Below are 14,442 nucleotides of genomic sequence, written 5' to 3'. Positions count from 1 at the left end.
GCAGTAATCATGGTGAAAGCCCAAGACTCAGAGAATATTTAGTTATTCTAAAATTTGAGTTTTCCAGACTTATTTTAACAAGGCTTTTAAAATTTCCTTTTGTGCACTAACCTACTATTAGGATTTCTGCCACCAGATGTTTAATAATATCCCGGCACTAGTTAAGACTGTAATCAACATGTTTTGGCTAGGTAAACTGGGTCATAATTTAGCAAAAAACATTTGCTCAATTTTTCTCTTTTTAAATTAAAAAATGTACATGCTCATAATCAGTCCTCAAATTTGTCACAATATGTTTTTATCATCACATTTCTTTGTGAATCATCACAAAGAAAACTACTTGTTACCATGGAAATAGTACCACAATGGGTGAAGGATTCTCTTCCCCAGTGTGATGGCAAAGATAGTTCTAGCTTTAATTCTTTGAGGAACCTCCATACTATTTTGCATAGCAGATGCACTATTTTACATTCTCATCAGTGTGTAGGTACAGATCCCTCCACACCCCTACCAGCCAACACTTGTTACCTTTTGTTTTCTTGCTAAAGGCTATCTTGACCAGTGTAAAGTGATATTTTTGTGTGTGGTTTTAATATGCATTTTCTTGATAATTAGAGACATTGAACATTTTTCATATATCTGTTGGTCATTTGTATGTCTTCTTCGGAAAATGGTTATTCAACTCCCTAGCCAATTTGTTCTTTTGCTATTGAATTGTAAGTTTCTTATATATTTTGGAGATTAACCCCTTATCAGATATATGGACCATAAATATTTTCTTCCATTTCATAGGTTGCCTTATACTACGTTGATTGTTCTCCTTGTTGTGCATAAGCTTTTTAGTTTGTTGTAGTACACTTGTTTACTTTTGTTTTTGTTGCCTGGGCTGTTGTGGTGCTATAACCATATGATACATCAATCTCACTTTTGGGTATTTATCCAGAAGAATTGAAATAATATCTCAATGATCTATTAGCACTTTCATGTTCAATGCAGCACTATCCACAATATTCAAGATGTGGAAACAAACTAAATATCCATCAACCAATAAACAGATAAAGAAAGTGTGCTACATAAGTACAATAGAATACTAGTCCATCCTTTAAAAAGAAAATTCTGCAATATGCAACAACATGGATGTCCTTGAGGATATCATGCTAAGTGAAATAAGCTAGTCACAGAAAGACAAATACTGCATGGTTTCACTTATAGGAGGTACATAGAATAGTAAAATTGATAGACTCAAAGAGTGAAATGATGGTTATCAGGGACTGGGGAAGGGGGAAATGAGGAGTTACTAATCAATAGGCATAAATTTCAGCTACGCAAGGTGGATAAGCTGTAAAGATCCACTGTGGAATATTGTACCTATAGCCAGCACTAATGTATTGCACACTTAAAATTTGTTTAGATGATAGCTTTCATGTTAGGTGTTCTTATCACAATAAAATAAAATAACAATGTAAAAAATATTGGTTAAAATAATATATATGCTACAATAGCTATAGATATGCATGTCAATATTTATTTCAATGACACACACTGTCCAACCCAGCTTTTAGGATGAGATAAATGTCATTGCATATAAATTGTATTAAATAACCTAACTTCCAGTAATAATAACATTTGGCAAATTTGGGTAGTATTTTAATGAAAAACAAAATAGTGAAAGTTAAGAAATTAAGCATTCAATTTAGGACATTATAAAAGAATAAAATAGTATATAAAGTAATAGAAAATAGTTAAAAGAAGTGAATGAATATGAATGGGAAAGAGTGAAAGTAACCCAATAACTAATTCTTTATCAAACTGACAGAATAGACCAACCTCTGAAAAATCAAATAAAATGGAAAATAAAACTTAATATTCATATATAACAGTAAATTAGATTTATTTTTAAAATGACAATAGAACATTCTGTAAGTAATTTGAAGTCTTAAATAAGCTGGTATTTTGGGGAAAATTATAAAATGTAAATAAATAGAGAATTAACTGGTAATTGAGAAGAAAATTGAAAGTTAACTATACTCTCACCATCTCCAATATATTCTAGTACAAGATCTTTTTCCTTACTTTTTCCCAAAATTTTAAGAGCCAGAGAATTCTTCTTATACATTTTAAATCATGAATAAAATTGGAAAGCTATCTAAAAGGTCAAACATAGTCCTGATAGGAGATACAGAAAAAATTATATCAGCAAAATTTTTATAGATTAAACACACAATAAAAACATGTGTAAATACTAAAAATTGTGAATACAATTAATCAATATAGACAAAGAATAATTGAACTTATCCTAAGATTAAAAAAGAGACACATTTTTAAAAAATCCCTTAATATAATTTATTATGTTAATGAGTGAAATAATGAAAAAATATATAAACAATAGTAGATTTCAGAAAAGGTATCTAATGAAACAAAAAGTCCATCCTCTATAAAAATAAATAAAAATTATGTTTATTTTCTTAATGTATTAAATTGTATACTTTCTGGTTAAAATGAGGGGAAAAAAATTTTGCCATTTTTTGGACATTGCTATTTACTACCTTTTTAAGAGGAATCTTTTAGTAATATAATAAACCTTGAGAGAGAAATGAGCTATTTTTATCTTAACCCTTTATCTGTAATTGGATACTAAGCCCTGAAAATCCTAATTTTGCTTCAGTTTATCCAACCTTTGCCTCTACCTCAACACTGCTGTTATCTTATTTTGGGCCTTTATTATTACTCCTCACTTCACTCTCACAATATCTCCAAGCTGATCTCATTGCGCACCATTCTTTTCTCTCACTTTTCCAAGCTGCAGCCAGAATGATCTCCCTAAAGATTTGTTCTGATTATAAAACATCCATAGCCTTAAATGACTCCTATTGCTTAAGGATAAAAACCAAATCCCTTTACATATACCTTAATAATATCATTACTGTATCCATTTCTTACCTCTTACTAGTCCTAACCATCCCCCCACCCCCCAAAAATAAACATTTGCTCCAGCTATATGGAACCACATGTGATTTCTAGACCAACAAGTTGCTTTATGCCTTTGTATTTCTGTTTTGGTAGCCTTTATTTGGAATATTTTGTCCATTTTTGTATGCTTGGAAACTGCATATCATTCTAATTATTCATCAAAACATATTTATTAGACAAATGCCATGAGCCAGATTGGCTCAGCATTTCTAGCACTTTATTTACTGCCTGCCCTCCACCTACCTGGTTCCTCACCTCCAACAATGGTAAAACACGTTTTGTTCTTTTTATACATTTCTAATGTATTTGTGTAGAATTATATCACAACACCTAGATATGATTTTGCCCTTCACTGTATGTAGCTCCCTATTGAATCATAAGCTTCTTGAAAGAATAGATTGTTTGTTAATATTAGGAAGAGTGTGAACTTTGTCCAAGGTCGATCAAGACCTTGGAAAAATTCTGATCTCTCTGAGCCTCGATTTAGTCATTTGTAAAACTGTTACAAAAATAACCAGATTGTTGTGTTTTAATAGTTTAGAGATTATGTATGTAATATGGTTATTATATTCCTTGGCATATAATAAGTACTCAACAGGGAAAATGTTCACTTTTACAGTAACCAAATCATCCCTAGAGCTTAACATTGTACAATTTATTTAGATTTCAATAAATACTTATGGATTGGATGAACGAATGAATGCAATCATGATATTATTATTTGCAAGTGATGTAATTTGTGGATCAAGAAAGCACCAAGGCTTAAAGGTAAAGGTTACAAAAATTTGAAAAAAAGTTTCCAAATATAACATAGTAATACAAAACTAGTGATTTAAAAAACATAGCAAATATTTTAATTACTAAATATTTCAATTATCAAACCTAAAAATTCATCTCAGTAACATTTTAATGAGGAATATTATGTAATAAAACTTTGTGTTATTGATAGGTTAGAAATAAACTTGAATGAATGGACACAAAACATGTGGCTTACTGGAAGATTAAACAAATATTGAAGGTGTCACTTTTTTCAAATTCAGTATACTTAATTCTGAATATTTTTTATAATACAACATCATGGTTTTAAGGTTAATTTAGTATCATTATAGAATTGAGATTACCTCCTTCAAATGTTTTTAAAAAGTAAGGAATTGGACAGGAATAGAGGTGACCTCCCAAGTGCTAAAACATGAAAAAAACTTTAAAAAGTTATACTAATTAAAATAGAAGATATGGCTACAACAACAGATTTCTAGTAGAGTATAGCTTAGAATAATGTATAAACTACTATAAAGTAGTATTTCAAACAAAATATTTTTCAGATAATATTTCTAGCAGGCTGATAATTTTCTTTTGGTAAAAACACAAACATGTAATGTTATCATTAAATATTTATATATTTGCATATAAAAGTATTTGGAAACATTAACAGAAATTTTAGTAGTAGTTGTCTGGTTAGTGAAAATTGAGAAGATTTATTTTCTATTTATCTGCATTGTCTGCTTTTTGACAAACATATACATTATTGTTTAAATAAAATGTGTGTTTATGTGTATGTGTGAGAGAGAAATGGAGGTAAATGAGAATAATCTGTGCAGTCCTAAGAGGTGAGCCTCAGAGGGGAGAGGTTTGAGTGTTGTTACTCCAGCTGGCTTTCCAAGTACTCGACTATAGGGATAAGCATTTCCTTTCCTTAGGGAGGCCATTGTCTTCCAGATGTGGCTATGGACTGTGGCGAGCCAATATTACTTCCCATGAGGGCCTGATTCTGGGCCCTGAGAGACTTATCCTACCTGGTGCGTATCAGGAACACACCAAACATTTACTCCCCACATCCCACTACATCAGAAGCCTGTGCCAGCCAGAATGTTTATCCTGGAGTCTCAGGACGTTATCAGATAATTAGTTTTAAAAAAAATCACAGAATATTTATCTGTGGCAGGCCTGATGCCAGGACTAGTCCCACTTGATCTCTTTGTTCAATTGGGCAAACTAGATTCGTCATTTAAAAATGTCTATGCTCATTTTACCAGCTACAAGGTAATACTAATGATAACATTTCTTGGTGGCTTAAAATGTGCTAGTCAAAGTTGAAAGTTTATTTTATTATTAAAAAATCATTAAGCCCTATCAGCAGGCTATGATGTAGGCAAAATTATTATTTTTGTTTTATAGGTGAGGACACTGAGGCACACAGATAGTAAGTAAAGGAACAGGGGGTGAACCAGGCAGTCTTTTTCCCAAGTCCATGACTAGTGTGATTTTCAGGTGGTGACACAGCTTTGAAAACTGTTGTAATTCCTGTCCTTTCACTTATTGCCTTCTAAATCTAGACATATTAGTGTTTCTTGCCTAGTAGACACTTCACCTGCCTCTCTCCTCCCACCCACCAGAGCTGCCTTGTGGAGGTAAGTTGGGACTTTTATGATGCCCTAAACATAACAGAAATATAGATATGAATCTCCTCTAAACACCTCCTGAGTGGCAAATTAACAACAACAACAAACCCTTGCAAAAAACAGAATAGAAACCTAGAAATAACATTTCCAACAACATTACATGACAGGGAAACCTCAAGTATCCTAGAACACGGTAGCTATAGCCAAGATTAGAAATTATGTGGTGCGCAGCAGCGTAGTTAAGGTAATAAAACTTACTTCTACAACAAATTTAAACTAAAACGGCAACAACAAATCACAACCTTCACCTCCAATAGGAGAGGACTGTACCCTAAGCTGGAACCTGGGGAGACGGTTTTGAGATTGACTGGTGAAATGGGGAACAGCCTTTACCAGGTCCAAGTCCTCTTGCACTTGAGTGGATTGGGCCATGCAGCCGTGGCGCTAAGCGCTTGAGAACCTCAGAAACGTTCAGCACAGAAGCTTTTCTGATAGGCTATACCCTCAGCCTGAAGGAAACCACACGAAACAGGTAAAGATCCCTCGGGTAAGAGAGAAAGGAGTTTCTGCTGACGGGTGAAGAGGCTATAGGGGAAGCAGACGAAAGAAAACGCTGCTGCAGCTGCGTAAACTCCTCGGGCTGCTTGTATTGCTCAGAGGAAAGGCCTGTAGAGCTCTCGGGCTAGTGCAGGAGGAGGAGCCAGGCATCCTCACCAAAGGACTTAGCTCTGAGGCAGAGTGGCCTCAAGTGGTGCTACTTTGAATATTCACACAACCAGAGGGAGCCCTAAAGCTGCAAAGCTGGCAAAGCTACCCTGCCATCGTCGCCCAGTCCAGAGACTCCTTTTCCCAGTCACCCGGGAAAACCATCCTTCATTATGTGTGGGGACAAAAACTAACCCTGTACACAGTTTTAAGAAACTATAAAAGGTAAAAAAAAAAAAATCAAGGACAAAGATTGACCCACAGCCCTTAAAGTCATGCTACCAATGGGAACCTTCCTTCTTTTTTTAAAAGAAATATTTTTATATCCTCATGCTTCAGTATCTATACCTGAATATTAGAAACCACATAGCTGACTTCAGTATTTTTTTAGGCTTATTAGAAAACACATCTCCATCTGAATTACAGAATTGAGAAGTCACAGAACAAGGCGTGAGGATGGGAAGAGTGAGTACCAGTGTGGCATGGTAAGTATTTCTATCAGCGTTTTGTGCAGTGATCCCTTATTGACTCACTTGGCAAATGTACGTGGGATGAGTAATATGGGGCTAGCTATGTGCCAAGCACTGGGGATGTGGAGATGGTTGAGCCGGGTTCCTGATAACAAAGAGCATGTGACGTTGGGGGATGTTTCCTTGTGTGTCTCATCAGTTGAATACCTATTCAACTGAATAAATAAGGAATCACTGCACAAAACTGTGATAGAAATTTCTTTCAGTGTTACAGAAGGACTTACCCTCCAGTGCTAGTTGGGTAAGGACTACTGGGGTGTGTGCACATTCCCCCCCCCCTCCGCCCACAGTACATATAACCTGTTTATATTGACTATACATTATAGAGAAATATGTTGAGGGGACAGAAAATGAAAAGCTGTTATTTTATTGATATGGAAAAATAATTCATTATACATATGTATGTATATATATGTTTTATTACTGTCTAAAAATATTCACCAATTTTTTAATTAACAGACTTAGAAATAAAATTTTTTTCTTTCTGAGGTAAATTGTATTTGTTCAAACTGGTCAAATAGTATTCAAGTAGTGTACTGAGATTTAAGTAAATGATAAATTATAAATCTGTTTATAATATTTTTGTATGAACTGAAGGCAAAGAGGATTCTTTAAGAAATTACATCGAATATAAATTAGAATTGGTTTAGAAATAGTGCCTGATTGTCCAATTTATACCAGAGTTGTGTCTTATGTCTCCTTTTCCTTAATAACCCTAAACTTATTTTTCTACTTTATTTGTAAAAATGTTCTTGTAGGTATTTGGATTCTAAATGTTAAATGGTATTTCCTATTGAATGTCGCCATCAATCTCCATATCTAAGCAGAGTAATTGACATGGGAAATATTTCTAGTCTAGTGTCTCTAATCCAGTTACATAAGGTTTTGAATTTGTTTAGGAGGAATTTCTTTATTTGAATTTCAGGTTTATTTTGCTTGCCTCTTCTACACTCGTCAAGGATTTATTTATTAAATTGCTGACTGTCAGATTTTTAATATTACTATTACACAAAAGATTTTATTTTCATAACGTCATGTCAAATATAGAAAAAGCCACTCATCTATCAGTTATAAACTGTTTAAAATTTATAGAAGGATTTGTGTCTGTCACTGTTGAAACTAATAATTAAAGTTGATTCTGATCCATGGATGTTTATAGTCTATCTTTTATTGTAAAAATGCTGATTGCCGTGCAGGAAGCTTATTTCTCCTAGCCCAGTAATATAGGATGTTTATCTTAAATACCCAGCCTTTACACAGTACAAATGAACTATTACTGTATTTCCAGCAGTAACACTCCCCCATGCAATGCACCCACTCAAAACATGACATAGCTTTGTAAGGGGTACTGAAGAGAAATATGTAGTTATTAAACACATCTCCAGAGGTTTTGACATACCCCTTCCATCTGTCTTCGGGTCACTGAGCCCTCAGACCTAATAAGGTGCCTGCCATATTTTAGGTTTCAATAAATACTGTTGAGTGAATAAATAAATAATGAGCTGTTATGTTTCTATTTATTCTTTCAAAAACAGGCTTCATGAGATAGGGATGGACCTTTGTGGTATACAGAAAGTAAGATTAATGGTCAGCCATGCCCAGGGGCCTGTTTGTTACCCTCTTCTACCACGCTCTCATTTCTGAAGGTTCTCCTGATTCCTGGGCTTGCACTGAAACTAATTTCATACAAGTCCACATAATATAGATTTGAGTTTTTTCAATTTTTTATCACATTCCATTTATATTAACTTTTCCATGAGTCTTACTATGAGGCACAGAGATCAAGAATTCTATCGTACCATAACTCCTAGCTGAACCATGTTCAGCATGTCATTTTCTTAGGTTAGAGGTAGGCCTAAGAGGCTCAAAATAAAGGAAGTATAAGAATTTATTTTCTCCTTTATACTAGGCCAAAGTTTAAGTATTTTACTATCAATATGGAAAAATGTTGACTTCAAAGAAAATCTTGTTAAATAGAAGGAGTTAAAAGAGAGTTTTTACTTAAGACTGAAAAACAGGACTTATTTGAGACCTTCTTAAAATGGAAATTGCAGGAATGGCCCTAAATTTTCTATGGCATCTGCCTCATAAGAAGAGACAAAACCTAAAAATGTTTCCCCTTATCCTCCATAGACAAACAGCATTTCTAATTAATGATGGAGCAAAAAGAAAGGAAATAAAGTAGAGAGGAGCCAGAGGATCTTGTAGGAGGTTCATATTACCATGTCCTTGTTTTTTTTCTGTTATAACATTGGGTTTCAAAGTTTGACCTGTGGTCACAAGGATAGCTTCCCTTCTCTCCTTGGGAGGGGACTCAGTAAGTGCTTCCCTCACTTCCATATAGTAGCTTTCCCAAGTGGTGCCTTTGCATCTATATATTCATTTAAAACTGAACTCTCAAGGTATTATAAGTTATTATTATTTGATGTTGCAATAAAAGAGTTTCTTGCATGAATTAGAAAGATCATTATTTAAACTGACAAGACTTTAGACCTCAAATACCTTAATTATTTTTCATATAAAATTATACTGAGTTATGTTATTCAATCATGCCTCTGAAAATTATTTATTTAGCAGACAACAGCACATATATTGTGAGTCTCTTATTGAACTTATGAACGTTTGAGGGAAACACTGGATCTCAAATATTTAAATTATCTCCATTCAGAAATAGTTCCTTCCCTCTGGCACTTGTTCCTTCTTGGTATTTTCTCAGTAGAGCACTGTACAGAGATAAAAACTCTAGATGACTGTATGCTCTGTTGGTATCAGCTCTCTGGCCCAGTTTTGCTGGTGAGTTAGGTTAGACTCTATAGGGCATCTCCTTTATTTTAGTCTAGAATTAAGCTCAAATTTAGTTTGAGACCACTAAACTCAGGCCAAGATATTTCTTATTGAATCCTACTTCTCTGATATCAAAGAAAGAGTATGTAAGGAAAATCAACCTAAGAGAAAGTTTGAAAGAATTATTTGCTAATGTCCAAATCATCAATGCTCTCTTCAGCCTATCCCTTTTTGTAGCTGGAAATTCTAGAAGGATATTATTTATAACATCTATTATCATGTCGCTGTGTGGAAGCAAATTAAAATCCCAGAAAGCGAAGAGAAAGAGAAATCATGTGTCTAGTACAATATAAAAAAAAGTTTATTGTTCATATACTCAGCATTGCTTTTCTTGGGGGATGATTACATGGTGGGTAGATAGAGCTTTTTCTAGATGCCAACTCTATCAGTTTTCCTGGACCATATTTGCCCATATATCTTATGGCAAGTTCTGACAGTACCTAAAATTTCACGTGTGAAGTTAAAACAGCTCATGAACTTTGGGGAGTGAAAATGGTGGTGAAAGCAAGGAGAGCAAAGGTAATGTTAACAGTGATGCTGTTAGACCGAGAGGCAGTATTTGTAATGCTTCAGTCCGATACTGGAGCCAGACCGGTATTGAATCTCATCTGAATGACATATTATAGGCGTTACCCTAAACAGTTAACTTAATTCCCTGTACCCATAGGACTGTTATGAAGAATAAGTGAGTTAATGCACATAAATATTTAGAACAGAACAGAACCTGGCACTTTAAAGACTCACTGTATTAATTATTATTATATTAGTAATATTTATTGTTGTAGAAAATAATGATCCTTAGCTTGGATTAATTTTTCTCTATAAAACTTTGTCTAATCACTGAATTGCCTCTATTTATCTTTCTAACAATGCCATTAATATTTGCCGAATGTACTACTTTTGTCATGTGCTACTAGTTTTGTCACTTCATTTTATGATCTTTTCCTTTTCTTCTAGTACACATATCTATCTTACTCTTCATGATGACATCATGATGATGACAACAATCACGATGATACTATAGATGACAGCCTACAGTTACAATAAATATCGGATTTTAGAGCCAAACATGAAAGTCACATTTTGATGCGGCGAAACATGCGGACGATGGCTTGGCGGATCTCCCTCGTCTTGGCACTGTAAATGAGAGGGTTGAGCACAGGAGGTACAAAAAGGTAGACATTGGACATGAGGACATGCACGTAGCGAGGAACGTGCTTCCCAAAGCGGTGCACTGCGGAGACCCCAATCATTGGCACATAAAATGCAAGTACAGCCAGAATATGCGACACACAGGTGTTGAGGGCTTTCAGGCGTTCCTCATGGGAAGCAATGGCCATAACAGAGCGCAGAATGAGCACATAAGAGAGGAAGATGGAAAACAGATCCATGCCAAAGGTGGATACGAGAACAAAGAGTCCATAGATGCTGTTGATAGTGATATCAGCACAGGCCAGCTTCATCATGTCTGGGTGCAGGCAGTAGGAGTGGGAAAGAACATTGGATCTGCAGATAGGCAGCCTCAGGAGGAGGAAGGGAAGAGGAAAGAGGGTGATGAAGCTCCTCGCAGTCACAGCTACACCCATTCCAGTAATGACTCCATTGGTGAGCACCGTGGCATAATGCAAGGGGTCACAAATGGCCACATAGCGGTCAAAGCTCATGGCCAGGAGAATACCCGACTCCATCATGGAGAAGGAATGAATGAGAAACATCTGGATTAGGCAGGCATCAAAAGCAATGTTGCGGGCATTGAGGCAGAAGGTTCTGAGCACAGTGGGCAGGGTGGCCATGGACATAGCCACATCACTGAAGGACAGCATGGACAGAAGGTAGTACATGGGCTTGTGGAGGCTGGGCTCCACTCTCACAGCCTGCAGGACCACTGAGTTGCCCCCAAGGGCCACAGCGTACATCACACAGAGGGGCCCTGCTAGCCAGGGGTGAGAGCTCTCCAGACCAGGGATACCGGTCAGCAGGAAGGAAGCAGGGTGAGTGACATTGAACAATCCCATGGCAGGAGGAAGCAGGATACTCTTCAGGGTGAGACCTTATGAGTTGGAGATTTCTGAGAGTTGCACTTACTGGAGAAACCAAGGCGTGAAAGACACAGCAGATGACGTCTATTCAATTGGAAATGGATGCATTCATGAAATCACTGCTTTGGGGAAAATGCGTGCAAACATCCTTGCTTTATATTTTATGGTCATCTGGCCACAGAAGTTGGGCTACTATTTCCATCTGTTTAATGGAAGAAGAAAGACATTGACAAATACTTCAAAAATATCAGTTAGTTACTAGGAAAATATTTAAACTATATTTTTCACAATTTTAATGTGTTTTAGAAGCACTATTGAATAGAAATGTTTAAGCTATAATTTATGGATCATTATTATAAAAAGACACCAAGAATTTGAATTATCAATAGCTCTTGGAAGTATTTATTTAAATCTACCCTTGAAAATGTTGTTTCATTCAGATATGTCACTGATTAATAAGAGCATTCCCCAGAGCTAGTTTGATGTATGTGTGCTTGGTCAGGGAGGGGAAGGGAGTGGGCTGTGGACATCAGCTTTTCATTGTCAGAGTTGCTGCAAAATAAAAGCAACAAAGAAGCCATATGTTTCTGCAAAGGCGCAAAGCTGTTCGTGCTTTTTAAAAGTGTATGAATTCTTCCCTCAATATTTCTATAGGTACACTAACAGGCAGCCTGTGGAAGGCCATTGTTCCAAATACAGATTTTTACAGTCATATATACTCTCTAAAGGTCCATTATTCACACAGACACATTCAGGACCCTCCACACCAGCCTTATACTGGATCCCATTCATACTCTTACGAAACACCGACAGCTCTCAGTCTCTCACCATCTTACTCGTATTATACGAATATATGCGCACACCGCCCCTGACCTGTATACTCTTGGACATGCACGCACCCTGTCATGCTCTGTCCACACTGACATATATGTAGCATTTAAATATGCATAACACTCATGTTACGCGTAGGTTTATACACTCACACAACACAACACCTGCATATTTGTAGATTTCCACATGCTCACTCTTACTAACTCACCCACATTGCAGCACCTTTTTCTCCCCTTGGGGATTTACTCACAGTTTTTCTTATACATATTACACACTCATTTCCTGGAGGCTCACTCACAACCATTTCCTTGTGAGAGTGATTATTAAATAATGGATGCTATTCCTCTATCATTCTAATGTTTTGGAACCCCTTTCATGTTCATTCACTCATCATGAATGGCGATAGAGAGGCCAGAAGGCTTTTCACCTGGCAGACATGTGTCAGGCTTATGAAGCACCTTCTTTTGGAAGAAGAGTTCCAGAAACACATACCACTATTTTCCCTTCCCCTTCCTCTCCAGCCTCTAACAAGGCCAAGCCACAGCATGATCTCAGATTCCTTTTGATGGGCCTGGAGGAAGAGGGGGACCTGGGAGCCCCAGGTATCTGAAGGCCACAGAGACGGGATGTGACGCAGCTCCAGAACACCTTCCTGGGATTTCTCTGGTTGTAGAGAACCCGGATCTTCCTGTGGTTCCCACAAAGTCAGTGACCACTTCTCCGTGTGATGGATCACATTTCTTCTGGTCCAGGAGCTCAGCCTGTGCATGCCTGTCTCCCATCCAGAACTGTGACTCCTCAGGATCCAGCACTGACCGACCCTTTTCGTTTCTTATCTCCCACACCTGACTACAATTCCCACTTTTTATACAGTGCATCGCAGAGGTGATCAGAGAAAACAGAAGAGAACTGAACTCATATAAAGGGAACATAAAGAGAAGGGATAAGAAAATAGGCTTCGGTAAAAGCAGCATTCTGTGAGGGCAAGGCCAGAGTCTTTCTGGGTATGAAAGCCTGAATTTTAGTATTTATAGCAAAAAGGCTACCTGTCATTCCCAATGGCCATTGACCTTCTGGCTGTATATGAAGAGAAGAACACAGTGAGAAAAAACTATACTTAATATTCTTATTGCGTACATGCTATTTCCTAGACAATCTGAAGAGACTTTGCAGCCAGTTACTCATTTTATCCTGGACAGATGTGGACACTGAAGCCCACTGAGGTGAGCTTGCCTTGTTGAGCATGGCAAGTAGGTAATAAAAATCTCCATTTTAAAAAGATCCTTAAAATTCTCTAATATTTTCCTGAGATCTTTGAGGCATCATTAAAGTGTTGGAGAAGTTGAAAAGGAAAATACAGGCACCTATTTCTAAATGGAGATATATCTTAGGTGCCCTTGAACAAAGGAAATGCTAAAGTCAGATAAATGTGGAGGCAATGATGCAAAAAGTAATTGTGTCCAATGCTGGACTATATTTCTTTTGGAATCTGGAAACTTTCCTTTAACTGAAGTCACATAGGAACCAGAGTGGTTTAGGGAAACGGGTCCTGGACTAGGGATCAGGAGGCCTGGGGTTTCACCTTGGCACTGACATGCCCTGGTTGTATGAGCCTGCAAAAATGAATTCTTTCAGTGACCTCTTATTTATATGGAATATTTTCAAGGACATACTCTTTGTTTTTTATTGTTGACACTATTACAGATGGGTCCACATAGTCTAAGATCCTTTATGGCTCTGATGTTCTATTATTTTACTTTTTATTTCTTGGTCAAACAAAGAATGCCAAAGAAGATTTGCTAAGGATGTTGAAAACAAGCAAAATAAGGTAGACATGGGGTTGGAGGGATGTGTAGAGAGGCTGCTCTAAAGACCATGGGTTTTAATCTGCATCATGAATAGTAAGATAAATGCTTAGCTATTTATGGTTCATGTAAAGTTTATGACTAACTGATTTCTTCAAATCTTTTAATCTCCTGGGGGACTTTTATATATTTTATCTCAAAATTTATAAGATAAGACAGTTTGACCTCATGTCCTGGCTCAGCTGTTAGTTCGAGTCAGGGAATAATAGGTTGTGACCACTTTGCTCCTGGATTTCTGAACCTTTCCTGTGCCCTGAGT

The 14,442-nt window shown here is 36.5% G+C and overlaps 1 protein-coding gene across 1 annotated transcript; it reads right to left on the bottom strand.

The window, feature by feature from the left end:
- Positions 1 to 10,524: 10,524 nt before the first annotated feature.
- Positions 10,525 to 11,463, bottom strand: LOC308565169 (olfactory receptor 51I2; the record flags this gene model as incomplete). Its single annotated transcript, XM_081153979.1, has 1 exon — positions 10,525 to 11,463. One exon carries the CDS (start codon positions 11,461 to 11,463, stop codon positions 10,525 to 10,527), a length of 939 nt encoding a protein of 312 aa, XP_081010105.1.
- Between the last annotated feature and the right edge of the window lie 2,979 nt (positions 11,464 to 14,442).

This window comes from Miniopterus schreibersii (assembly GCF_964146895.1).
Source record: "Miniopterus schreibersii genome assembly, chromosome: 12".
Classification (NCBI taxonomy): Eukaryota; Metazoa; Chordata; class Mammalia; order Chiroptera; family Miniopteridae; genus Miniopterus; species Miniopterus schreibersii.
This window is presented reverse-complemented; position numbering and strand designations above follow the sequence as displayed.